The 21,948-nt window shown below is 36.6% G+C and overlaps 1 protein-coding gene across 1 annotated transcript in view; it reads right to left on the bottom strand.

Moving 5' to 3' along the window:
• CDH20 (cadherin 20) overlaps positions 1-20,788 on the bottom strand; it is a 42,293-nt gene extending 21,505 nt beyond the window's left edge. Inside the window, exons 1-5 of the mRNA XM_015811507.1 lie at positions 20,426-20,788; positions 7,386-7,680; positions 6,136-6,255; positions 3,303-3,470; positions 127-314 (exon numbers count right to left, since the gene is read on the bottom strand). Of these exons, the coding sequence (XP_015666993.1) occupies positions 127-314; positions 3,303-3,470; positions 6,136-6,255; positions 7,386-7,680; positions 20,426-20,668 (1,014 nt within the window). The 5' untranslated portion in view covers positions 20,669-20,788. The remainder of the gene's footprint in view (positions 1-126; positions 315-3,302; positions 3,471-6,135; positions 6,256-7,385; positions 7,681-20,425) is intronic.
• Between the last annotated feature and the right edge of the window lie 1,160 nt (positions 20,789-21,948).

Raw genomic sequence — 21,948 nt, 5'->3', positions numbered from 1 at the left:
AATGGTTTGTTTGTGTTTCAGTACTTCAGTAAATCAAATTGCTGGCCAGACGAGATTTGCCACGTATATTCAGATATCGCTGTGTTCAAAAGTGCTTGCACACATTTGAGAAACCAAATTGATTACCTTTCTCACAGTGATGATGCCAGCTTGGTAATTAAGATCAGTGGTAATGTCAAAGACATCCAGTCCATCCCCATCCACAAAGCTGTATTTCATCTCAGCATTAATACCTTCATCCAAGTCTTTAGCAAGAACACGACCCACGGTGGAACTGACTGGAGCGGATTCCAGGACGCTCATCTGATAATGCTCTGGAGAAATAAGTGAGAAAAAGAAAATGATTGCCAACAACAAATGGATTGGGAGATACTCCAAGCAAAGTTAAACTCCTATAGATTTCAGTGGGAGAATCTAAATAAATTACATAATAAAAATTAGAAATGGTGGTAATTAAATGAGTTTTTTTTTGTTTTGCAATTGTATACCCACTTCCACACACACTCACACATACCGGTCTGTCTCCTGCAAACTGAGCTTAACTGTCTTGATTACAAGACAGAAACATCTGTATAGCTCTTTTGACAACAGTACGAAAGTAGTTGGTTGCTGCTTTCTTTCAGAAATTTTTTTTAGCTGTCTCCAGACCTCCTCCCATTCCTTAGGACAACCCTGAAAATTGGGTAAGACTAGCTCCTGGGAACTCTGTGGCTATACTGGGCTTTGATGCTGTTCCCCCTTTCTTGCCACAGTGGCAGGATTAGCAGAATCTGGGTGTAAGGACCCACCTCAGCTAACCACCCAAGAAAGCAGACCTCTTGAAACAGGCATTGTCTCAAAAGGAAACTTTTATTAGGGGTTAGTGACAGTAGGGAAGTCAAGGCAAGATCTGAGGAAAATCCCACTCAAACGGTAGAGTTACACCAGCAATATTCCTCCTCCCACCAGAGTCATAATGTCCATTTGAAATCCAGCCAATCCACAGGTGGCACGATGTGTGGGTAACTGGGCACAGTTTGCGCGTATCTCAAGGTCTTCTCCAGTTTCATTTCTCTGTAACCCTCTCCCTGATAAGGGAGACACATTCCTTTCTCAAATGGATAGAGGTGGGAGAAGAAAAGTAGAAAGCGAAAGATATCCCAAGCAAAAACAAATATCCCCCCTCCCCCCAGTAGAATGGCAGGCCCCAAAACAAAAGCACAAGAATATATATATGCAAGGTAGACAATAAGGATTTGGGGCCCTGACACTGGGCTGGTGGAAAACATCAAAGGATGCCTGTTGCAGTAACCAATGTGCTTGCCGCATTTAGAGCCTAGATCCAAAGACAAAGCAGCCCAAACAAAGATTTTTCATTGCTTCTCTACAGATGCACCTGTTTAAGATTCACTAAGCTCAGCCTCAGGCATTTGGTGTAGGTCTCAGGCTGTCTTGGGACTACTTGGGCAGATTTTTCACCATGTGAGTGTCTGCTTTGCTGGTGGAGTTGATTTTTCTCCTGGCACAAGTGATGCTAAAAGAAGAGGAGCTGACCTATCCTAGCTGATCCAGGCCAAATAGTGGACACCAAAGAAATAATTAGCTTAAGAACGACAAGAATTCCCAGAACAATTTCTTTAGAATGTTTTCAGCACTTCTGTTTGTTTTTCAAACTGTGCTAAGTCTCAGCCATTTACAGGACTATCCTCTTAAAACCCTGATCCTTTCTTCAATAATACAACTGAAATTACACCACGGAGTTTTCTGTTCCTAACTTCTCTATTTTCAGGGTCACAATCTTCTCATGGTTCCTTCAGTCCCAGGATTCCTTTACCTTCTGGTTTGACATAAGAAGCTGGGGTTGTACAGTGGTTAGAATGCAGTACTGCAGGCTACTTCGGCTGACTGCTGACTGCTAGCAGTTTGGCAGTTCAATTCATATCAGCTCAAGGTTGACTCAGCCTTCCTTCCTTCCTTCCTTCCTTCCTTCCTTCCTTCCTTCCTTCCTTCCTTCCTTCCTTCCTTCCTTGGTCAGTAAAATGAGGACCCAGATTGTTGGGGACAATATACTGACACTGTAAACTGCTTAGAGAGGGCTGTAAAGCACTGTGAAGTGGTATATAAGTCTAAGTCAGCGGTTCTCAACCTATGGGTCGCGACCCCATTTGGGGTCGATCGACCATTTCACGGGGGTCGCCAAGCAAGGCTGTCCGCCATTTTTTCCCCCTTTTCCGGCGGGTGCCTTACCTCCCTTGGGCTGGGCCAGCTGGTTGTCGGCCTGCTCTGTCTCTGCCGCTTGCCAGCTACGCCTCGGCCGGCACAGGGGGCGGAACCACGCATGCGCGGCACTCCCAGGCAGGGAAAGTCCTCGACTTACAACCGGTTGGGTAGTCCTCGACTTACGACTGGTTTAGTCCCCGACTTACGACCGGTTTAGTCCTCGACTTACGACCGGTTTAGTCCTCAACTTACGACCGGTTGGGGGTCGCGGCATTAAAAAGGTTGAGAACCACTGGTCTAAGTGCTTTTGCCATGGCAAGTTGTGCTCCTCCAAAACTAACTTCCTTCATTGTCTCTTTCTTCTCTCCCTAACTCCTTGTTGCCATATCTATCATCATCATCATCATCATCATCATCATCATCATCATCATCATCATCATCATCATTATTATTATTATTATTATTATTATTATTATTATTATTATTATTATTATTTTGCATCACTCAGGGTGCATACAATTCCTTCTATTTTCCCCGCATTCCTTCTGTTTCACGTCACCTCCCTTTCCTAGAAAAATATGCACAATTTCACATAATGCCAGAGCCAAGATATTCCGCCTAGATATTTGGGAAGTCAATATTTTAAAGAGGAAGAGACTTCCATGTCGTTTCAAGCTGTGGCTAAAAACAACTTTCAACAACTCAGATGCTGAACTCCTTTCAGTGGCTCAGGTTATTTTACAAGAATAAATATGTTTCATGACATACTTTTATTTCAAGGATCATTTTCTTTGCACGTCTCCATCTTTCCCACCTTTTGCTTCTTTGTCTTATACTTTACATTGTGAGTTTTCAGTGCAGGGATTTATCTTGCTGTTACTTTTGACGTGCCTCACATACTGATAAATACCAAATAAATACAAATCAGGCTTTATTATGCAAAATAAATAAAAGCACTATTTCATCTTTATATGACATCTCAGAGATTTTCAGATTATAGCCAATGCTTACTGGGTAGGAAACAAATAATAATGAACTTTCAAATTGAGAGATCCATTGAGAAGCTGAAGGACAACAAAATACAAACCATGGACAGTACTTACTCTGTGGAAACCTGGGTGGATTATCATTAACATCAGAGAGAGAAATATTGACTGTGGTTGTCCCGGCTAATCCTCCCAGCTGTCCACCCATGTCTTTGGCTTGGATAATAACTTCATAATATTCTTTTGCTTCTCTGTCCATATTCATTAGTGCTGTCCTAATTAATCCTATGGAAACCACAGAGAATAACACAGAAAAAACATATCAATTTATTAAATAATCATATGTCAAATTAACTGGAGTCAGCCTTGATTTGAAAATACAGGTGGTTCTCGACTCACAACCACAACTGAGATCTAAATTTCTGTGGCTAAGTGAGACTTTGTTAAGTGAGTTTTGCCCCATTTTAAGACCTTTCTTGCCATAGCTGTTAAGTGAATCACCGCAGTTGATAAGTTAGTAACCCGGTTGTTAGGTGAATCTGGCTTCCCCATTGACTTTGCTTGTCAGAAGGTCACAAAAGGAGATCACCTGACTTTGGGACACTGCAACGGTCATAAATATGAACCCGTTGTCAAGCTCTGAATTTTGATCACATGATCATGGGGTCGTAACTTTGAAAAACGGTCATAAGTCACATTTTCCAGTGCTGTTGTAACGTTGAATGGTCATTAAATGAACTGTTACAAGTTGAGGACTAAATTTATTGCCTTTTCAAATCATTATTTCAAAAATTTCCAAGAAAGCATGATCTTTTACCAGCAGGGAACTGATTTTGTTGATATCATTTTTGATTACCCAAAGCAATTGCTGTGAAACGTGATCTCAGGAGACAGTGAATCTCTGAGAGTATAGCAGGAAATCCTGGTTATTTTTGAAGAATTCAATTTTCAATAGGAAATGTAAAAAAAAAAAAACCATTACAAAAAAGCTTTCCCGTTAGCATTAAGTGGTAATTACTATTTGAAATATTTCATACTTTTTTTCTTACCTTCTCAGAGATGCAACACATATTTGCATTTTAGCATAATGATTTAATTTAATTAACTGTAATGTCATTTCTTTTTAAATAAACATTGTGTTTCTGATCTGAACCGCATGCACATTTGATGCCATTAAAAAGTCAATATATTGTTGTTGGATCTGTTTAAGAAATTTTGACGCTGAGCATTTTGATGCTCAGACTGTTATACAAACAGTGCTTCAGAACTTTAATATGATGCTCCCACACTGCTTAAAGGGATGCCAGTGCTTTCCCCCTGGAACCTGGTGAACAATTAAGCCAATTGCAATTAACAAATATCTCAAGTGAAACAGGATTTGGACCAGCACAACAGAAGGGCAAGTCTGCTCTGGAGAATACAAGAAGATGGTAATACTCATTGAAAATTTTTCCATCTCTAATTAACATCTGGGTTTGTGGAAATCAGTTTTCTTTTCTGAGAAAGAAAACACGAGCAAGGTTGCTCTAAGAAATCCTGCCAAGATCAACTGCTACTTTTACTGAATAATGTTGCTCTTGGGTATAGAACAGGAGTCAGAAATCCTTAAGGTCTCCTGGCTGTTTCATGGTTGAACAGGATTTAAATGCAGGTTTATAGATTCACCGATACTTTTATTTTTTATTTTATTTAAGAATTTATGTAGCTGCTCATTTTACATCAGTGAAGTTAGATGGCAAACAGAGGATTAAATCCAACAACAAAAATAGAAACCCGTGACAATGACAACAACAATAACTAACATAACATATGCCCGGTCCTAAAACTATTAATCCATACAGATCAAACAGAAAATCTACCAATAGGCCTGGTGTAATCTTTCAGCTCCAGGCATGAGGAAACATTCAGGTTTTAATGGCCTACAGAAATATCAAGGCCAGACTGATCTCTTGAGAGATGGAAGACAATGCTGTTCCACAGGGCAGGTGCTGCAACAGAGAAAGCACAAGATGGCATGTTCCACAAGATGGTACTTCTTGATGGAAGGGACTTGAACTATGCCAATCGTGAAGTTTTGGTGAGATGACCAGAAATGATAGTCCCAAGAGCATCCTGCCCTAATGTCATGGAAGGCTTTACAGGTGACAACCAACTGAATCACATCTGGAAGCAAGTGCAGCTTGGGAAACAAAGGCACTATGTCAGGGTTCTTCAAACTTGGCCCTTTTATGACTTGTGGACTTCAACTCCCAGAATTCCTCAGCCAGCGTGTCTGGCTGAGTAATTCTGGGAGGTGAAGTCCACAAGTCATAAAAGGGCCAAGTTTGAAGAACCCTGCATTATGTGGACTTATCATGAAATTAACCACTTGTGCCACTTGCCTTCTGAACCAGCTGCTGCTTCTAAAAGCTCTTGAAGGGCAGCCTCATGTAGAGACTGCATTACAGTAATTACAGCCTGGAAGTGACCAAGATATGAGTTCTTTTTTAAAATTCTGCTTTTAGATTTTAGTGTACTGGTAACAGTAGTATTAAACTTCTGTTCCATCCATATGATCAGATCTTTGCCTGTCACCTGCCTCTCTCTCCACCAACCTTGGAAGATATAATAAGCTATTACTTGTAGTGGGAAAATTGTATTTCTATAGCAAATCCATTTTCTGTGTGTTTCTTTTAACCTTCATTTCCTCACATACTTTACAGTAATTCTATTACAGTTTGATACAGCATTTACTCAAGTTAATAATTCTGTATCCATTTGCCCTTGCTCCCTAACTAGTCATGTTATTTTGTATCGGTGTGCTCAATACTTTAGAGCTTGGTGCTTTAGTGAAATATGATGGACCACATGGTTAATGACCATTTGGTTTTTGATGATGAAGCCCAAGCTGTGCACGCCATGACAGCTAAGGGAAGAGGCCATATTTGGGGATGATTTTTGATGAAATTACCTGTTCTGGAATCCACAGAGAAATATGGCTGTCCTTGGAGAACGCTGTAGACGACTCTGGCACTGTTCCCGTAAGTAGGATCATCAGCATCTGTTGCTGTCACTTGGATAACAGAGGTGCCTGACAAAAACAGTGAAGAACCTTGTTAGATTTGGGGAGAGAGGACATGGAGCTCTAACAAGGGCCAATGAATTGCAACCTTTCTCTTGAGAAGATGCTCTTTCTGATTCTTAAGAACGCTGCCCTCCTGAGCCATTAGCAGTAATGGGAGTGACAGGCATAAATTTATTACTCATCAGAAAGTAATCTGTAGTGAAACAACATATAAGGCAGGTTTCTTCAAACTTGGCCTTTTTATGACTTGTGGATTTCAACTTCCAGAATTCCTCAGTCAGCGTGGCTGGCTGAGGAATTCTGAGAGTTGAAGTCCACAAGTCATAAAAGGGCCAAGTTTGAAGACCCCTGATATAAGGTGTGGGTGCTCTGTTAAGAGTTTTGTGGATTTGTATTTCTTTTGTTTTAAATTTAAATAATTAAACAATAATTAAAAGGGAAAAACTGGAGGAAACCTTCAGAAATGTTTTTACAACCATCTTGTATTTCCGCACTATTTCTAATCCTAGAGGCAAAATAGTGTACTATCAGCATCACAGTCACTTGGGGCTCCACTAGGGTTAATGTATTGTCAGCCGATGAAAAATATATCTCAACTAATGCAAAGTGCAATGAAAATGAAGAGGCCACTGACTATATTCATAGAGCAATATAACTTTCCTAATGAAGTTACAGAGCTCTTATTTCTAGAGATGATTTGAACCTAATGCTATACAATACGATCTTTTCCTCAAAGTATCCAGCCGGTCATCCTGGCAGGAAAGTTTCAGCAGATCATTCACAAAAACTCGATTTGTTCCACAAAGGCCAGTCTTTACAACTGCCATTCTTCTACCCTGCTTGTGCTTTGATTTGCCTGAAATTATGCTCTAGATTGTACATATAATTTTTATTCTTTCTTCTGCATGGTTGTATTGTGTCTAAGGTGTTGGACTAGATATGGGGAGATCTGCAAAAGTTAACTGGATCCAACCTGTGGTTGGGAAAAATAAGAACAGGAAATATGATGTGTGATATCTAAAGGTCTTAAATGAAAGCTGAGAAATGAGACAAAGTTTTTGTCAAAGAGATGGAATAGAGCAAATATTTAATCAAGTATGATTTAACACATGTTAAGCTCTTTAAGCTTTCCTTACCCACTGGTGACATTTCAGGAACTGAAGCAACATATGGTCCATCTAGGAATTTGGGTTCATTATCATTGATATCTTGGATTTTGATGATAAATTCAGATTCTGGTTCCATCGGTCTGCCTGTTCGTCTGTCCAAGGCTTGAGCCCTTAAGGTGTACTGAGACCTTTCTTCTCGATCTAGTCTCTGAATGGCATGGATATCTCCAGTGGTGTCATCAATAGTAAAAACAATTCCTGCTCCTTCTCCCGAAAGAATATATTTGATTGATCCGTCTCCTCTGTCCATATCAGAATGGAGCTACAAAAAGTAATGAAATAAAATTGGTTGCATAGTACTCGTTCATGAAGTTATTTAATGAATCTGCTTCAGGATCTTTGTAATCATATGGTAGAAAAGGACCAGCAAGCTTCAATATTATAATTTTGGCCATTGTTATTATTATGATTGGTTGCACAATAAACCAGATGTTTAGATTTGGCATTCTTACCCACCTATCGAGTCCTTCCAAATGACCTGTGATAGGCAGATATGGTTGATTTATGGTGTTAAAGGTATCTTTGCTGGATGTAAGCTGTTACAAGTAAAGCTGCCTTTTGTTGTTGTTGTTGTTGTTGTTGTTGTTATTATATCATCATCATCATCATCATCATCATCAACAACAACAACAGAAACAGCTTTATGGCATTTGCTTTAGTTGACAAACGGTTTCCTGTTCCACATTCCACTGATTCTTAATGATGCAAACTGACATATTGTAAATATTGTAAATTTTATAACTGGAGAACTAAATTCGCTTAGAATGAGATGTATATTCAGGTTCTCTGGGTTAATATGTCAGAGTTAGTAGAAGAGGGAGAAAGAAGAGACATTCATAGCAAAGATTAAGTATTCAGATTTACGATTATTCTCAGTGTTTGAGTATAGAACGGAGAATAAATTAAAGAATAATTTTCATAGACTTGTCCTGATATGGAACTGACTGAAAAAGTACAAATAATTTAGAAATTCAAAAGTCCAAATAACCAAAACCAACTGCTGTTGATGAGCAACTGAGGCAGGAAAAAGTTACCAACTCTTATTGGCTGTGAGATTAAAAAAAATAATCTGTGCTTGTCCTTACCAAATAAACAATATCAAAAATACACATTACAGATTTTGCTTATTGCATTACTCTCATGCCATATCTCCTCCAAAGTGTGAAGTTTTTGTGTAAACTTTAGCCTGCAAGCTTTTTGGACGACTAGGTGCCTTCTTATGTGATGCTGAAAATGTCATGTCCCTTAATGGTAGCCAAAGCCCTCTGCCATCTGGCAATCTTCCATCATCCTCTGCAAATATAGTTGCTATGAATGATTGCAATTGCTGTCCAAAAGCACACTGAAGCTGTCAGGCTGAGCAAGTTTGCGGTAGCAGAACTATGAAATGTAACTGAAAGGGTGAGCTATAAATAAGAGCTGGCATGATTCTACGGAACAAGATGTGATGGGGGACACTCAGAACAGGGAACACATTAAATGAATGGCTGTTACTAATTCCCACAGAGGACAGTAATATACAGTATTTAGGAAAAATACTGTAAAAGAGGCGAAAAAAGATGCCTTCCTTTTTGAATGGATGACTTAATTATCACTAATAGAGATCCCATAGAGAAGAAGCAAAAGGCTTCAAGCTCCCCTGGAAGTCTAACACACACACACACACTCACACACACGCTTCTAAAAGAGTGATGCTGGCTAAATTCCATGCATTATTTTTTTCCAGAACCTGAAGACCATTCAGTATGGGACATAGTAAAATTTATGAATGCATATCCTTTCCTATTATATCTCTATCTCTATCTCTGTCTCTGTCTCGGTCTCTGTCTCGGTCTCGGTCTCTAGTTATAGCTCTCTGCATTTATTTTATCTAATTTATTTAAATTGTATTTTAATATATAAAATAGATTCAAGTTATTTGCACATCATTTTCACTGCAAATAAAGAATGGGCTGATTATGATACAGTAGCTATTAATTTGGAAGAGCTGACAGATAAGCTGGGTCCATCTGATAACATACTGTACATATAAATATTTCCAGGGAGTACATGAACACAACACAAAAAATTATTTTGAAAGAACAGTAAAATATACAAGAATAAACAGAATTAAAAAAGTAAATGCACATATCCCCATGCCCCTCACACACACACCTATCTTAATTACAGTAAAACAATACAGGTTTAAATATAGGAAGGTAAAAACACTTAGGAATATCAAATTGTCTTTGCTTGACACTAAGGGAATAGCACAATGGGAAGGTAAGGAAGCTTCTTAATGGAAATATTTCAGCAATATGACATGACTCAGAAGACTGTTATCTAATTACTGGTTATCACATCTCTTGAAGCATCTAAATACCATATAGAAGAAGCTTTGAAGTCTGTCTCAAGGAAAAGACAGGCAAAGGGTGATGTGGGAGCTCATCATAGCTTGGTTTTGGAAAAGAATACAGTTCTTGATCTACAATGGCCTTGATAGTGAGGGAAAAACAAAGCACTGGAGTTAGGAAAAAGCACTAAAATTTCCCATGTTACTGTCCTTTCCCTTTCCCTATAACTCCAAACTGCAATTATCTAATGAATCATAAAAATACACACATGAAATAAATCATTAAAAAAACAAAGCTACTATGCAGTCTACATACTTCATCCAAAGCAATTGCTTCTTTGTATTGTAATATCCGACTCCTAATCAGTATTTCCTAGTTATCAAAATTAAATCTAAAGTACAAAAATAACAATGTGGCAGTGAATTTATTTCACAGAATATAGTTAAGCTAAGAAGAAATGATAAAGTTATAATGCAGACATTATTAAAAAAACAAGATAAGGTAAATACAATTTTTGGGACATCTTTATGCACTTGCACACTGCTACAGATGATAATACATGATAAAGTGTTAAAGGCAGTTAATGAATTAACACATTGCACAGTAATTAATTAGTTCAAGTAACCTTTGATAATCTGGGAGGCAAAAACATAGATCAGCAAAATAAAGTACCATTATCTTTTACGAAAACAAGAACAATTCAATTAATAACATGCCCACTGTTTCCTTGGAAAAATAGCTAAATAAATATTAAACATACATAATTTGTACCTTGATTAAAAAGCTTGTGGAACCATAATTAGCAACTGAAGACTTAATAGACATTTTGTTTCCAGAGTTTACATGTATTGATAGAAAAAAAAGTTGAAAAACAAGAGTAAACTCTGCTCCTTTTTATTGAAATTAAAAGTTGTCTAATGATGTGACTGAATCTCACGGTCCCCAAAGGAAAAGGCATTTGACTATTAAATTGTCTTGGCTGCAATAATCTCAAATTATACTCTTAGTTGGATTTTACAAATTCTTGCTTTCGCTTGTATATAATTCTAGTTTTTTTTTAAAATACCTATTTGATAATTATAAAAAAATACAAATGCAGCCCACTAAGTTAGGGGTCCCCAATCCCCGGTCCATGGACCAGTACTGGGCTGCACAGGCCAGCAACCAGGCCGCATAAACAAGCAAAGCCCCATCCACAGGATGCAGGCGGCACACAAAACGACGCCCCCTCCGGTGTGTGGAAAAACCTCTCTCCACGGAACCAATCCCTGGTGCCCAAAAGGTTGGGCACCTCTCCCTATTCATGAATAGGGAGCTGAAAAGTTTAGGGCAGGGATGATTTTAGACAAAAACACAGCACATTGTAACATGTCATTATACCTTTTGATACAAATTATGCATTAAAGCAGGGGTCCCCAATCCCCAAACCATGGTCCAATACTGTGCCGTGAGCATGTGCGCGCACCCCCATTTTAGCAAGCAGCGGGTGAGTGTGCAAGCTCCATTTACATGAGTGACAGGTGCGCATGCCCGCTCTCACAAATGAAGCTGCATTTTGCACACCTGCTGGCCGCTTGCGTGAAGCCATCCCCCTCCCGCCAGTCTGCAAAGCCAGAAAGGTAGGGGAACTCTGCACTAAAGCACTATAATGCTGCAAAATAAACTAAAAAAAAGCTCCCTCCCCATCTTCTCCACCCTTCCTGCTTCTCATTTGAGTGAATCTTTTTGGAACATTTGGGTTGTTGAGTAAATATTTTATGTATTTAAAATATTTATATAGTCAGCCATCTTATAATAAGCTCTGGGTGGCTCCCAATCAAAATTTGAAACATGCATCTTGCCTGTTCTACTATGCATCTGCCAAACTCTATCCTGAAAAAAAAAAATCTGAACTCCATAAAATACTTTTAAAACCAAACACCATTAAAAAAACAAAGATATTTTGGTTACTGTATAAATATTTCTGTGGAATGGGGTGAGTGAAGAAACAGCTAAAGATGCAGCACATGGAAAGTCTAAATGGGAATGCAGATTTTTCCCCTTTTTCTAGAACTACACGTTTCCCAATGAGGCCAATTCTTTCATGTTAATAGTTATCAGTTCAACATCTCTGAACACAGTCTTCCCAGAACAGAATCTGCTTATCTGCCACAGACTTCTAGAGAAGGCTCTTTGTAAAATAAATGGGGGATGGACCAATTAATATACCTTCTCAAGAGTGATCTTTTAGCTATCAGTTATTTGGTGAACCATGAAAGGTAACAGTAATTGCTGTTGCTATATTATTTGTGTTGATATTATATATTAAATTGTTCACTGCCCAGAATGTCTATATTGCTAAATAATTATTGTATGTGAGCAAGATGTCCCCTTTTGCTTAGGCTATAAGCAAAAGCCGGTGAAAAGTCTAAAAGGAAATACCATTTGGCTATCTCCTGGGCCTTTACTGTTGAGACACTTGACTAATGTCACAAAGATAGATAAAATCAAACTTTATTTAAAAAGGACAGAGAAATAATATAAATATCCCCTTTTAGGTAGTGTGTAAAAACATTCGGTGGCAAAGGATATAAACCAGGGGTCTTCAAACTTGGCCCTTTTATGACTTGTGGACTTCAACTCCCAGAATTCCTCAGCCAGGCATGCTGGCTGAGGAATTCTGGGAGTTGAAGTCCACAAGTCATAAAAGGGCCAAGTTTGAAGACCCCTGATATAAACAATACAGAGCTGTTCAACAGACAGACCACATCAAAAGAACCTCCAGTAGAAAAATGTGTAGAATCTAATTCTTGGAGCTGTTTGCAGGATAATAGATATGCTATTAATATAGAAGGAACTCTGATGTAAAGACTTGCTAATTTGCTTAAAACACACAAGGACTGAGCATGTGTAGAGATCATAATAATCAGAAACAACAGATTAGTTATTTATCTAATCATATTTGGTTCATCCTCTTCTTCTAATGCTCTAAGGTTCTCTTTTGTCATTTTATCTCTCATTGTTCCTCAGAGAACCAAGGGGAGAGGAGAGAGTCCATTCAGGCGCAATCCAATCTCTGATCATCATTGTGCCCTCATTCCAGGCAATGGCTATATGGCTTCAAAAGAACCTTGCATCACAGCCTTAAGAATATCTCCAGATTCCCTTTGAAACTGCTTTTTGCAGTGAGGAAAGACTACAGAGGATTTCAAAATTGATAGACAGTGATCTGACCATGACAAAGGATTAATAGTTAACACCCCCCAACTCCAGATATCACGGTCACTACCCTGGTATAAAGGCAAGTCTAATGTGTGACTATTTCTGTGAAGCCAGGATTTTAATAATCTATGGTTATGGTTGCCCTGATGCTATGGACTCCCAGGCTGCCTCTGACTGCACACCTATGATTAAAGGAAAATGAAAATATACAGAATGAACATCTGGGCAATTCTGTTGCTAGCCAGCCAGAGTGGAAAGCAGCTTTCTTTCAAGAAAAGGCATATACAGTCTCTTTCCTTTTCTGCCTCCAGACTAAGGGGCTGACTGAGGAATTCTGGGAACTGAAGTCCACAAGTCTTCAAGTTATCAAGGTTGCAGAACCCTGGCTTAGCCTATAGCCCACTTTACCTGCTGCTCTGTGCTGGCTTAGGAAAATGCCTAAATTACCTGAGCTGACAATGGGATCAGCTTGATGCTGACGTCTCTTACCCTGATTACTATGAGCATTTAAAATCCCAGATTATACCAGACGTTTTCAGAAACAGTGTAAGTCTATGTTCAGGGATCTCTGAATATAGCTGTGATTGAGAAAAAATATTTTAAAACCCAATATGTTTTTGTATTGCTAAGGATAATTTAAATGAACGATGAATGTAATAGGCAAGGCTTAGACTCAAATCTTAACTTGATTCAACCCTCTAAAATTGCTGTACTTTCCATTAATTTTAACTAAAAAGACAACAAATGGCAACTGCTTTTGTTTTCTCCTGTGCGATACTGCATCTATTTAATAGTTTTTCAGCCCACATTCCATTAAAAGTACTCTAAAAGTGAACTAAATTTGCAGAATTATAGCCTCTCATGAATTGCAACACATGCCAAATTGAAAACAAAACATGCTTTTTTTCTTCTTCAGAGAGATTTGCCAATAACATTTTATTTCTTGGCAGAATTGAAAATAATGTTCAAGCACAGTTGACTTTTCTGAGGGGATAAATCTGCCAGGTTTCAGATGATCAAGTTCGAGGCTTTTATGTTGCTATCCTGATTAATGAAAAATGTTGTAAGATAAATGTCCAAAAAGAAATGCAAGAAAGAAAGAAATGAAAGAAAGAAATGAATGAATGAAAGAAAGAAAGATATAGAGGTGATTCACAGTAGAATTTAAAAAATAAACACATCAAATGGCCTGCTGTGATACTCTTCATTTTTAATTCACTAGCGACTCTTTGATGAATGTATGAAAAATCTTCAGCACTGTGGCCCTCAGGCTAATGAATTAATCCTCAGACAGCTCTTGTGATGATTTGCAACTTTTGAACTAAAAAGATAGAACCTAGAATTGTATCTCTTCTTTTTCTACAAATGGTCACATCTGTTATATGCAAGTAAGGACAACTCTAAACTCTCTCTGGTGGTTCTAATCCAGATGCAACCACCTATATCTATAACTTGCTATATAAAAATGGTCTCATTTCTTTAATTAGGATCCCTTTCATACAATGAACTTGTGGAGGAAAGTACATCAAATTGAATCTACAATGGCTGACAAAAAGTTGGAAGTAGAAAGTATTTAAATATACAGGCCTTCAATTTGGAGATCATCTGCGAATCATGACCAGTGGTTTATCAGCTGCAATACCCTCAGATGGCATTTGTGGAACCCTACCACCAAAACAGAATTGTCCCAAATCTCAACAGTCACGATCATATCAAGTGTTTTTTTCAAGATGAGGAAGCTTAAATTGTATAAGGTTTGGTGATCTCATGAGAATACTTTTTCAAAATGTTTTCCTGATTTGGAGAGCCCCCATGCCATCATACAAAATTATAGGATATCAAGCATCTGAAAGGACTGCTGATTGCTGATATTATTCCACAGCCCTTTTCTTAAAAATAATCTTTATGATAATACTGAAATATACTCCAATATATTGTGACAAATAGGAAAGCGTTTTTAGCTCTGTCAGAAGGTTTCCTATACCCCGTCCTTTGTTTTTTTCTATCTTTCTCCACTAAGTACTGATATATTTTTTCTGATATTTTTGAGCAACTCAATATTTTAAGAACCATTGGATATCCTTAGAGCTTCCAGTCTATTGCTGGTTTATAGGGTTATAGTACAGCCAGTGTTAGTAACAAATCCTCATACTTGTGCTGCTGATAAATAAGATGCTTCTGATTTCGTGATTTAATTTTCTTCCTGGTCAGGGAATTAATGTTCTTATGAATGTGACCCTAAACTATTTTAAAAGTCAAAGCTAAACTTCAGTTATATTCAGGTATAGCTCAGCATGAATTCATTTTGTTCCATTCACTTCTGACCCTTATTATCTGCTATATCTGTTTCTAGTATCGCTGACAGGTGGACTTTTATTGTATTAATAAGGTGCCACAGATTCTGAACATATAAGCCCCTTAAAAGCTCTATGTCTTCTTTATCAAAACTATTTAGTATAACATCGGTTGCCTAAATTATGTTGTCAGTTATAATCCAGAATCAGACCAGATTTAACTTTCTGGTACCACTAATATGTGAGACACCATAGCCAACAGGATTTAAATAGCAGTGCAGGTGAAATGGTGTTAGGGATTATAGCACAGAAAAAGCGTAAGTGTGTTTGCTGCAAATAAAAGACAAATTTCACACAGCTGAGTATAGATCCTGATGGAATAAAATTGATTTTCACCTCGATATATATTTGCAGGCAGATACCTACAAATGGCAAGAAAACTTATGTTTGCCTCCCAAAATTTATAGCATATAGAAAATTACTTTTTATAACAATTTAGATACCACAAAAAATTCCATTTTAAATTTATGTGTGAGTACATATATCTGACATATGTATAACTTGTTGTGACACCTAAAACACTGAAACAAAAAGCTCATGTTCATCGGCCAATTTAGAAGAAAAATCAGTTTAAAATCAATAAGACTATTTGGGAAGTAATTTGGGAAGAGAATATGCCCCATTAACTAGCACTGTTGTATTTTATCATAATGTTTTAAAATATTGTTTCTTGGGTTTTGGTGAAGATAAATTAAAAGTTTTGCAAGATGTGTAGTTATTGGGAAACTGACCTTTGCAATGCATTATAATGAATGTTTCTATGCATGCTTGTTACAGCATGTTAGCACTGTTAATGAGTATTAAAAAAGTTTATTTCATAATAGCATTCTTATTTCACTGCCTGCACACGACACAAATACACAATCAAGATTGGAATATATTTCTTATAGCTGATCTCTTTGATTTTGAAAAAATTAGTAGAGCAGGATCCATCCTCCACCTTTCTAGCACCCCTTTCTCAATTACATATGAATTGACTCAGACCACTAATCCATGTAATCCCGTACTCTTTACTTTGATTGACTATAGCTCTCCCAGGCTTTCCTTTCCAACCTCTTTCAGCTGCAAATGCTACTCAAGGAATCTTGAATCCGAAACAATACACTGAGGAAATAATTGAAGTATTCACATGGAACTTCACTAAAATGTTTATTTTAAGTGTGGGAAATCCACCATTAAGAAATGACTTATAGTTTACTCTGAAGGATTGTTAAAGCTCTAAGGAATCACCTGTGAGCTGGCTTGTGACTGTGATCTCCAGTTTATGATACAGTTAATTTGATCCAGTTTAGACTAGAGAGTAAGGTAGCTGGCTAGAAAATGGGAGACTGGGAGTTCTAGTCCCTCCTTAACCATGAAAGCCAGCTGGGTGACCTTGGATCCATCACTCTGTCTCAGCCCAACTCACCTCACGGGGTTGTTGTGGTGGGGAAAACAGGAGGGAAAAAAGTGTGTTAGATATGTTAGCTGCCTTGAGTTATTTCTAAAAACAATAAAGGCGGGATACAAATAAATAAAATAAATGTCCTTTCAGAATGGAGATACCAATTTATTGAAGTTATGATGGGAACAAAAATCTCACAGGTTATTCTTAAACTCACAGGCATATCTTAAGTTGTTTTCTATATCCTGTGACATTATATGAATAAGCAATGATTTTTAGTGAAGAGATTCACTCCATTATGTGTTAAAAATACAGAGCAAATATGACATGATTGCTTTGGAAAATACTAGGATCATATTGCAAAATGACCAAAACACATTGTTTAATGGTGTTCTGCTATTATGTGATTAAATATACAAATGTTTTTTTAACCAGACAACTTTGCAAACAAGCAACTTATTCTTCTATGTGTCAGAATAAGAGGCTAAAACTGAAGCTGATTGGCAGTGATATGAACTAGTTGGGAAGAGTCACTCCCAATAACAACATACTTCTAGCAATGGTTACAAATCACATTTCCCAGTATTGACATATTTGCAAGATGCCCCTATTGCAAAGAAGATAGCGCAATTCTGCACAAATTAGTAATGATTGCATATTTTATCAGCCTGCAAAATAATTGGCTGCAAAGACCCTTGGAAACCTCCCATTTTGAACATAAAAAACGAGATTGCTAAAATAATTCTTTTCAAACCTCGCTATGAACTAATTTGCTTCATAACTCCCAGAGTTGGTTGCAAATAAACTCTTAATTATTGAGTAGCCTATACAGTCCCCACATATAATGACACATTTTTGGGCAGTTTCAAAATGCATTTAAAAATATTGACAGAAAACAGAAACAAGTATTTTAAGAGAAAGTGCAATTTGAAAACTATAACGTAAATATTATGGCAGATAAAATAATTGCAGGTTGATGAAAAACCATGATAAGATATTATGAGTAAATACATGTGAAAGTGACCCAAACTAGAAATCCTAACCATTCCCAACTAGTACTTTCTACATATGATGAAGATCTGGCACCCATATTTCTTACTTAGTATGGTTAGTAGGAGTTGTAATCCAGCACATCTGGAAGACACTTGGTTTGGAAAAGCTGACCTACCCAGATAGAGCAGCAATTTCTAGAGGTTGTAACCTCAATGGAAGTTATTCTCAAACTGCCTGATTCAGGGCAGGATTAAGTTTTTGTAAGTTATAACCATCTATCTATCTATCTATCTATCTATCTATCTATCTATCTATCTATCTATCTATCTATCTATCTATCTATCTATCTATCTATCTATCTATCTATCTATCTATCTATCTATCTATCTATCTATCTATCTATCTATCTATCTATCTATCTATCTATCTATCTATCTATCTATCTATCCTTTTAACTAACTTAATATATCCCAATCAGATTAGATTTTGGATACATAAGGAACAGTATCAGATATTCTTTGAATGCTATTGACAATAATGAGGAAAACAAGAAAATGGTTATGATTTTTCTTGTTGTGGAAAATGTCTTTGATAATTTGGAATGGCCTTTTATATTCACAGTACTGAATATACTGATGAACTGTATGGATTTTCTTGCATAGGGCATGGCATTTAAGAAGAACAAGAAGCAAAACGGACTCCCCTTTTCCTTCCTTTTTCTTTCAGCTTTTGCAAAGAAGATATTACAAAAAAAAAATATTTTTTTTTCAAGAAACAAACTGGAAAAATAAGAACTAAATATTGTATGCAGGTGAAGCTGCACTTACAATTATTCATCCAAGGGATTCTTTAGAATTAATAAGCAATATGATTTGGTATAAGGATATTGAATTAATTACTAAGAACAACACTGAAATGGAGTTTCCCTAAAGAAGAAAAGCAACATTTGCAGCAAATGAGATTCAGTATTACTGTTAAATCAATTAAGTACTTGAGAATTTATTTAATAAACACAATGAATATTGTAAAAGAAAAATGACCTCCAGACTTAGAAAACTATAATTAAAATTACATTAAATTTATTAAACATATTAAAATTGTCCTGGAAGAATAACAGCAGTAAAAATGTTTTTTTTTTTTTTTTTACCAAATCTTAATTTTCTATTTGTAGTACCAAATTTCATACAATACTACCAAGCCAGGTTCTAACTTAAATCACAGACTGGAGTTTTTAATCTTATGTCAAGGTTACGTCTACTGAGAGAGCAGGACTTCAAGACAGCTTGCATAAATATCTTTAATTTATACAAATAGAAATGAAAAAACTATAATACATTATTCAGTCAAAAGCAGCAGATTAAAAATATGGAATAAACACAGAAAAAGAATGACCCCAGATTCATTGCCCCTGCCTCAATGTTAAATATTTATTTAATGAAGGCAAAAATACAAAAATGTAATCAGTGGAGAGATAATAATTCATACAGGATTATGAATACCTAATTCTTAATAAGACAAAGATGACATCCTTTAAGACTCTCTCTTCACAATGGTCAGAATCATCTTCAAATAAGCAGTATAGTTCAAAAGGAATTGCAAAAACAGGGCAGAATACTTAGACTGAATATGACTTGTAACACAGAACTCTGAAAACTTTCCAGAGCTTGTTTACAAGCAGATACTGAAATATTACACAGAAATTAAACAAGTTAAAGAGTGCATGATTAAATAGATGCAGAACTTAAACAGTATAACTGCTATGGAACAACTGGAATATCATGAATTTAACCAAACCCTAATACTTAAAGAAAATTGGGTACAAGATGTTTTACTATTAGTAAATTATGTCAGTGCTGATTCTCAAAATAGATAACTCATTTTCTAAAAATTAATAATCTTATTGGATCAACCATTCCTATTCGGCAACAATATTGTAAATAAAAACTAATTTAAAATCTTGGGTGAATTACATTATTTGGAAAACATATCCGATGCGAAAGGCTTAAACGATATGATTTATTTCCTCTTCTTTTACTATCTGGGATCATCTATTGCGTTCTAATATGATAAAGAACCTATCATATTAGAATGCAAATAGATGACCCCAAATTTGTTGTGATTTGTTGCTTGTCAATGTTTAAGAACAGGGGAATGTACAATGTTGTGAAATCAACAAATAGGTAAGAGAGAAAATTAATTCCTGCTTTCAATTGCAATTAATATGATTTTGATTTCACTTCAACCTTCACTACAGATACTTCGGCAATGGTTGGGAAATAAGTTGTGAATACAGAAGCAGTTCTCGCTCAAAGACTTTCACAAGGAAACCAAAATAAGCCATTGTAATCTCTCTTTGTCCCCAATCTCTCTCTATCCATTTGTACCAGTCTGTGCACGGACACTGAAGCAGTTCAAATAAATGCTGGCAGAGATTTTGTTAGGAAGATGTCAATTACAGCTGATAATTGTCAGTGCTGATCTTTAGGAAAAAGGCAAATCATTGACAGTCTTTCAACACAGCCAGATCAGGATGACATGAAAAGGAAGCTCTCAGATGTCCACAAATATATATTTTGCTGGAGAACAGAACAGAAATCCTATATTCTCCTCTCTCTCTCTCTCAACTTAAAAAAAAAACTCTTTTGTGAAATTCACAACAAACATTCTAATTTTCTTTAAAACATTAACTACCTCATGATTATAGTTGATCTCTGATTCCCCATCCCACATACAGCTCCTTACCTTCCCAACGTACAAAGGATCTGTTCCCGTGTATTCTTCCAGAACAAAGAACTGGTTCCACACCCAACTCCTCTTCATTCGTTGATGAAGAAGCAAGTTGTCTGAGAGACTTTGTCCTTGGCCTTTGCTTGGAGGTCTGCTAGTTCCAGATAATACAGTTGTAATGAGGTTCATCATAAAGCAAAAACTGAGTCCAAGCCACTTCTTTGCATTGTCCATTCTGCTTGATGTCCGCATTGTCATATGAGGATTGTCCTCTAAAGAATCCAATAGATAGGTCTCTGAAACTTCCAAATAAAGCCTTTCAGTGATACTGGGCAAGCACCTTAAAGGAGAATAATATCCTGTAAAGTTAAAGAAGATCTACTATCAGCTTTTTGCAAAAAAAAAAAAAACCTCTTAAAAAAGAAAGCTGAGCCATAGACTATTTGATCTCCCTCATAAAAATGTAGGCCTGTTACATATAAAGGAAGCTTCTCGTTTGAAATGAAGGTAATAATTGACTAGCTAGAGAGAAAGACCTTGCTAGGAGAACTGCTGGATTTCACTGTATTATTAATTGATATTTTCTTTGGAAATATTTATGACCAAATGTCTTTGATAGTGCTTACAAGGAGAGAAATTCTGTTCATATAAATTATAATTCATAACTAATATCTATGCAATGGCTTCTCTTTCTCTCCCTCTCTTCATTTGACTTCGGCAACATTTTCTTTGTCACCTAGAACATTTTTTTGATTAGATATATTATAACACTTTGATTTAAATTTAGCAGCTGCTATCTATTTTTCACTTTCATTATTTTTTTAGTAGCCAACCTTCAACTGCTTTAAGCCAGCTTCACATTTTTCCTTGCTTTTTGAAAAACTAGTGACTAATGCAACATTTCTGGAGTTTTGAATGGTTGTTTAATCATTATATTATCCCCCCAAAAAGGTGCCCCAATACTAATAAAAGTATCTCCCAATACTTCCAATGCATATAGTTGTGAGCATAGACATTAGTGAGTCAGCTTATATTTTTTTCCTCCTTGAATCTGAAAGACTAATTTGGACCAAGGAATACTGATCTCTATGTTTTTGATGTTAACTTGGATGGTAACTTCATTCAGGTCCTGCTTTGTAATAGTCTTTTCTTTCATTGTTTTGATGGCCTTAATAGGGTGGCCTTGAAACTTTCACTTGGTCAGTGTAATTCAAGAACATTCTTATTTTCAAATGTTCTTTTGGGGCCAAAGTGTTAAACTTTGTATTCTTTTGGGCTAAACACATTCTTAAGAAAGATTATTTTTTAAAGTCCACTAGGATTTAATTCTACTCTTGATTATGAAATTAGGTTACTTATTTGACTATCAATTGAATTATTTTAACTACATGGGTGAAAAGAGAATAGGCCAATCCTATCCTACTTTTAAGTAACTTACCAACCCTCCCCAAAACAAATATTATTGTGAAATTGTTATACTGCACTGGAAAAGATGCATATATGTAAGTAGAACTGGTAGTCTATTCACATTTACAGGC

The sequence above is a fragment of the Protobothrops mucrosquamatus genome, unplaced genomic scaffold (assembly GCF_001527695.2).
Source record: "Protobothrops mucrosquamatus isolate PMUCROS unplaced genomic scaffold, P.Mucros_1.0 scaffold43, whole genome shotgun sequence".
Lineage (NCBI taxonomy): Eukaryota > Metazoa > Chordata > Lepidosauria > Squamata > Viperidae > Protobothrops > Protobothrops mucrosquamatus.
This window is presented reverse-complemented; position numbering and strand designations above follow the sequence as displayed.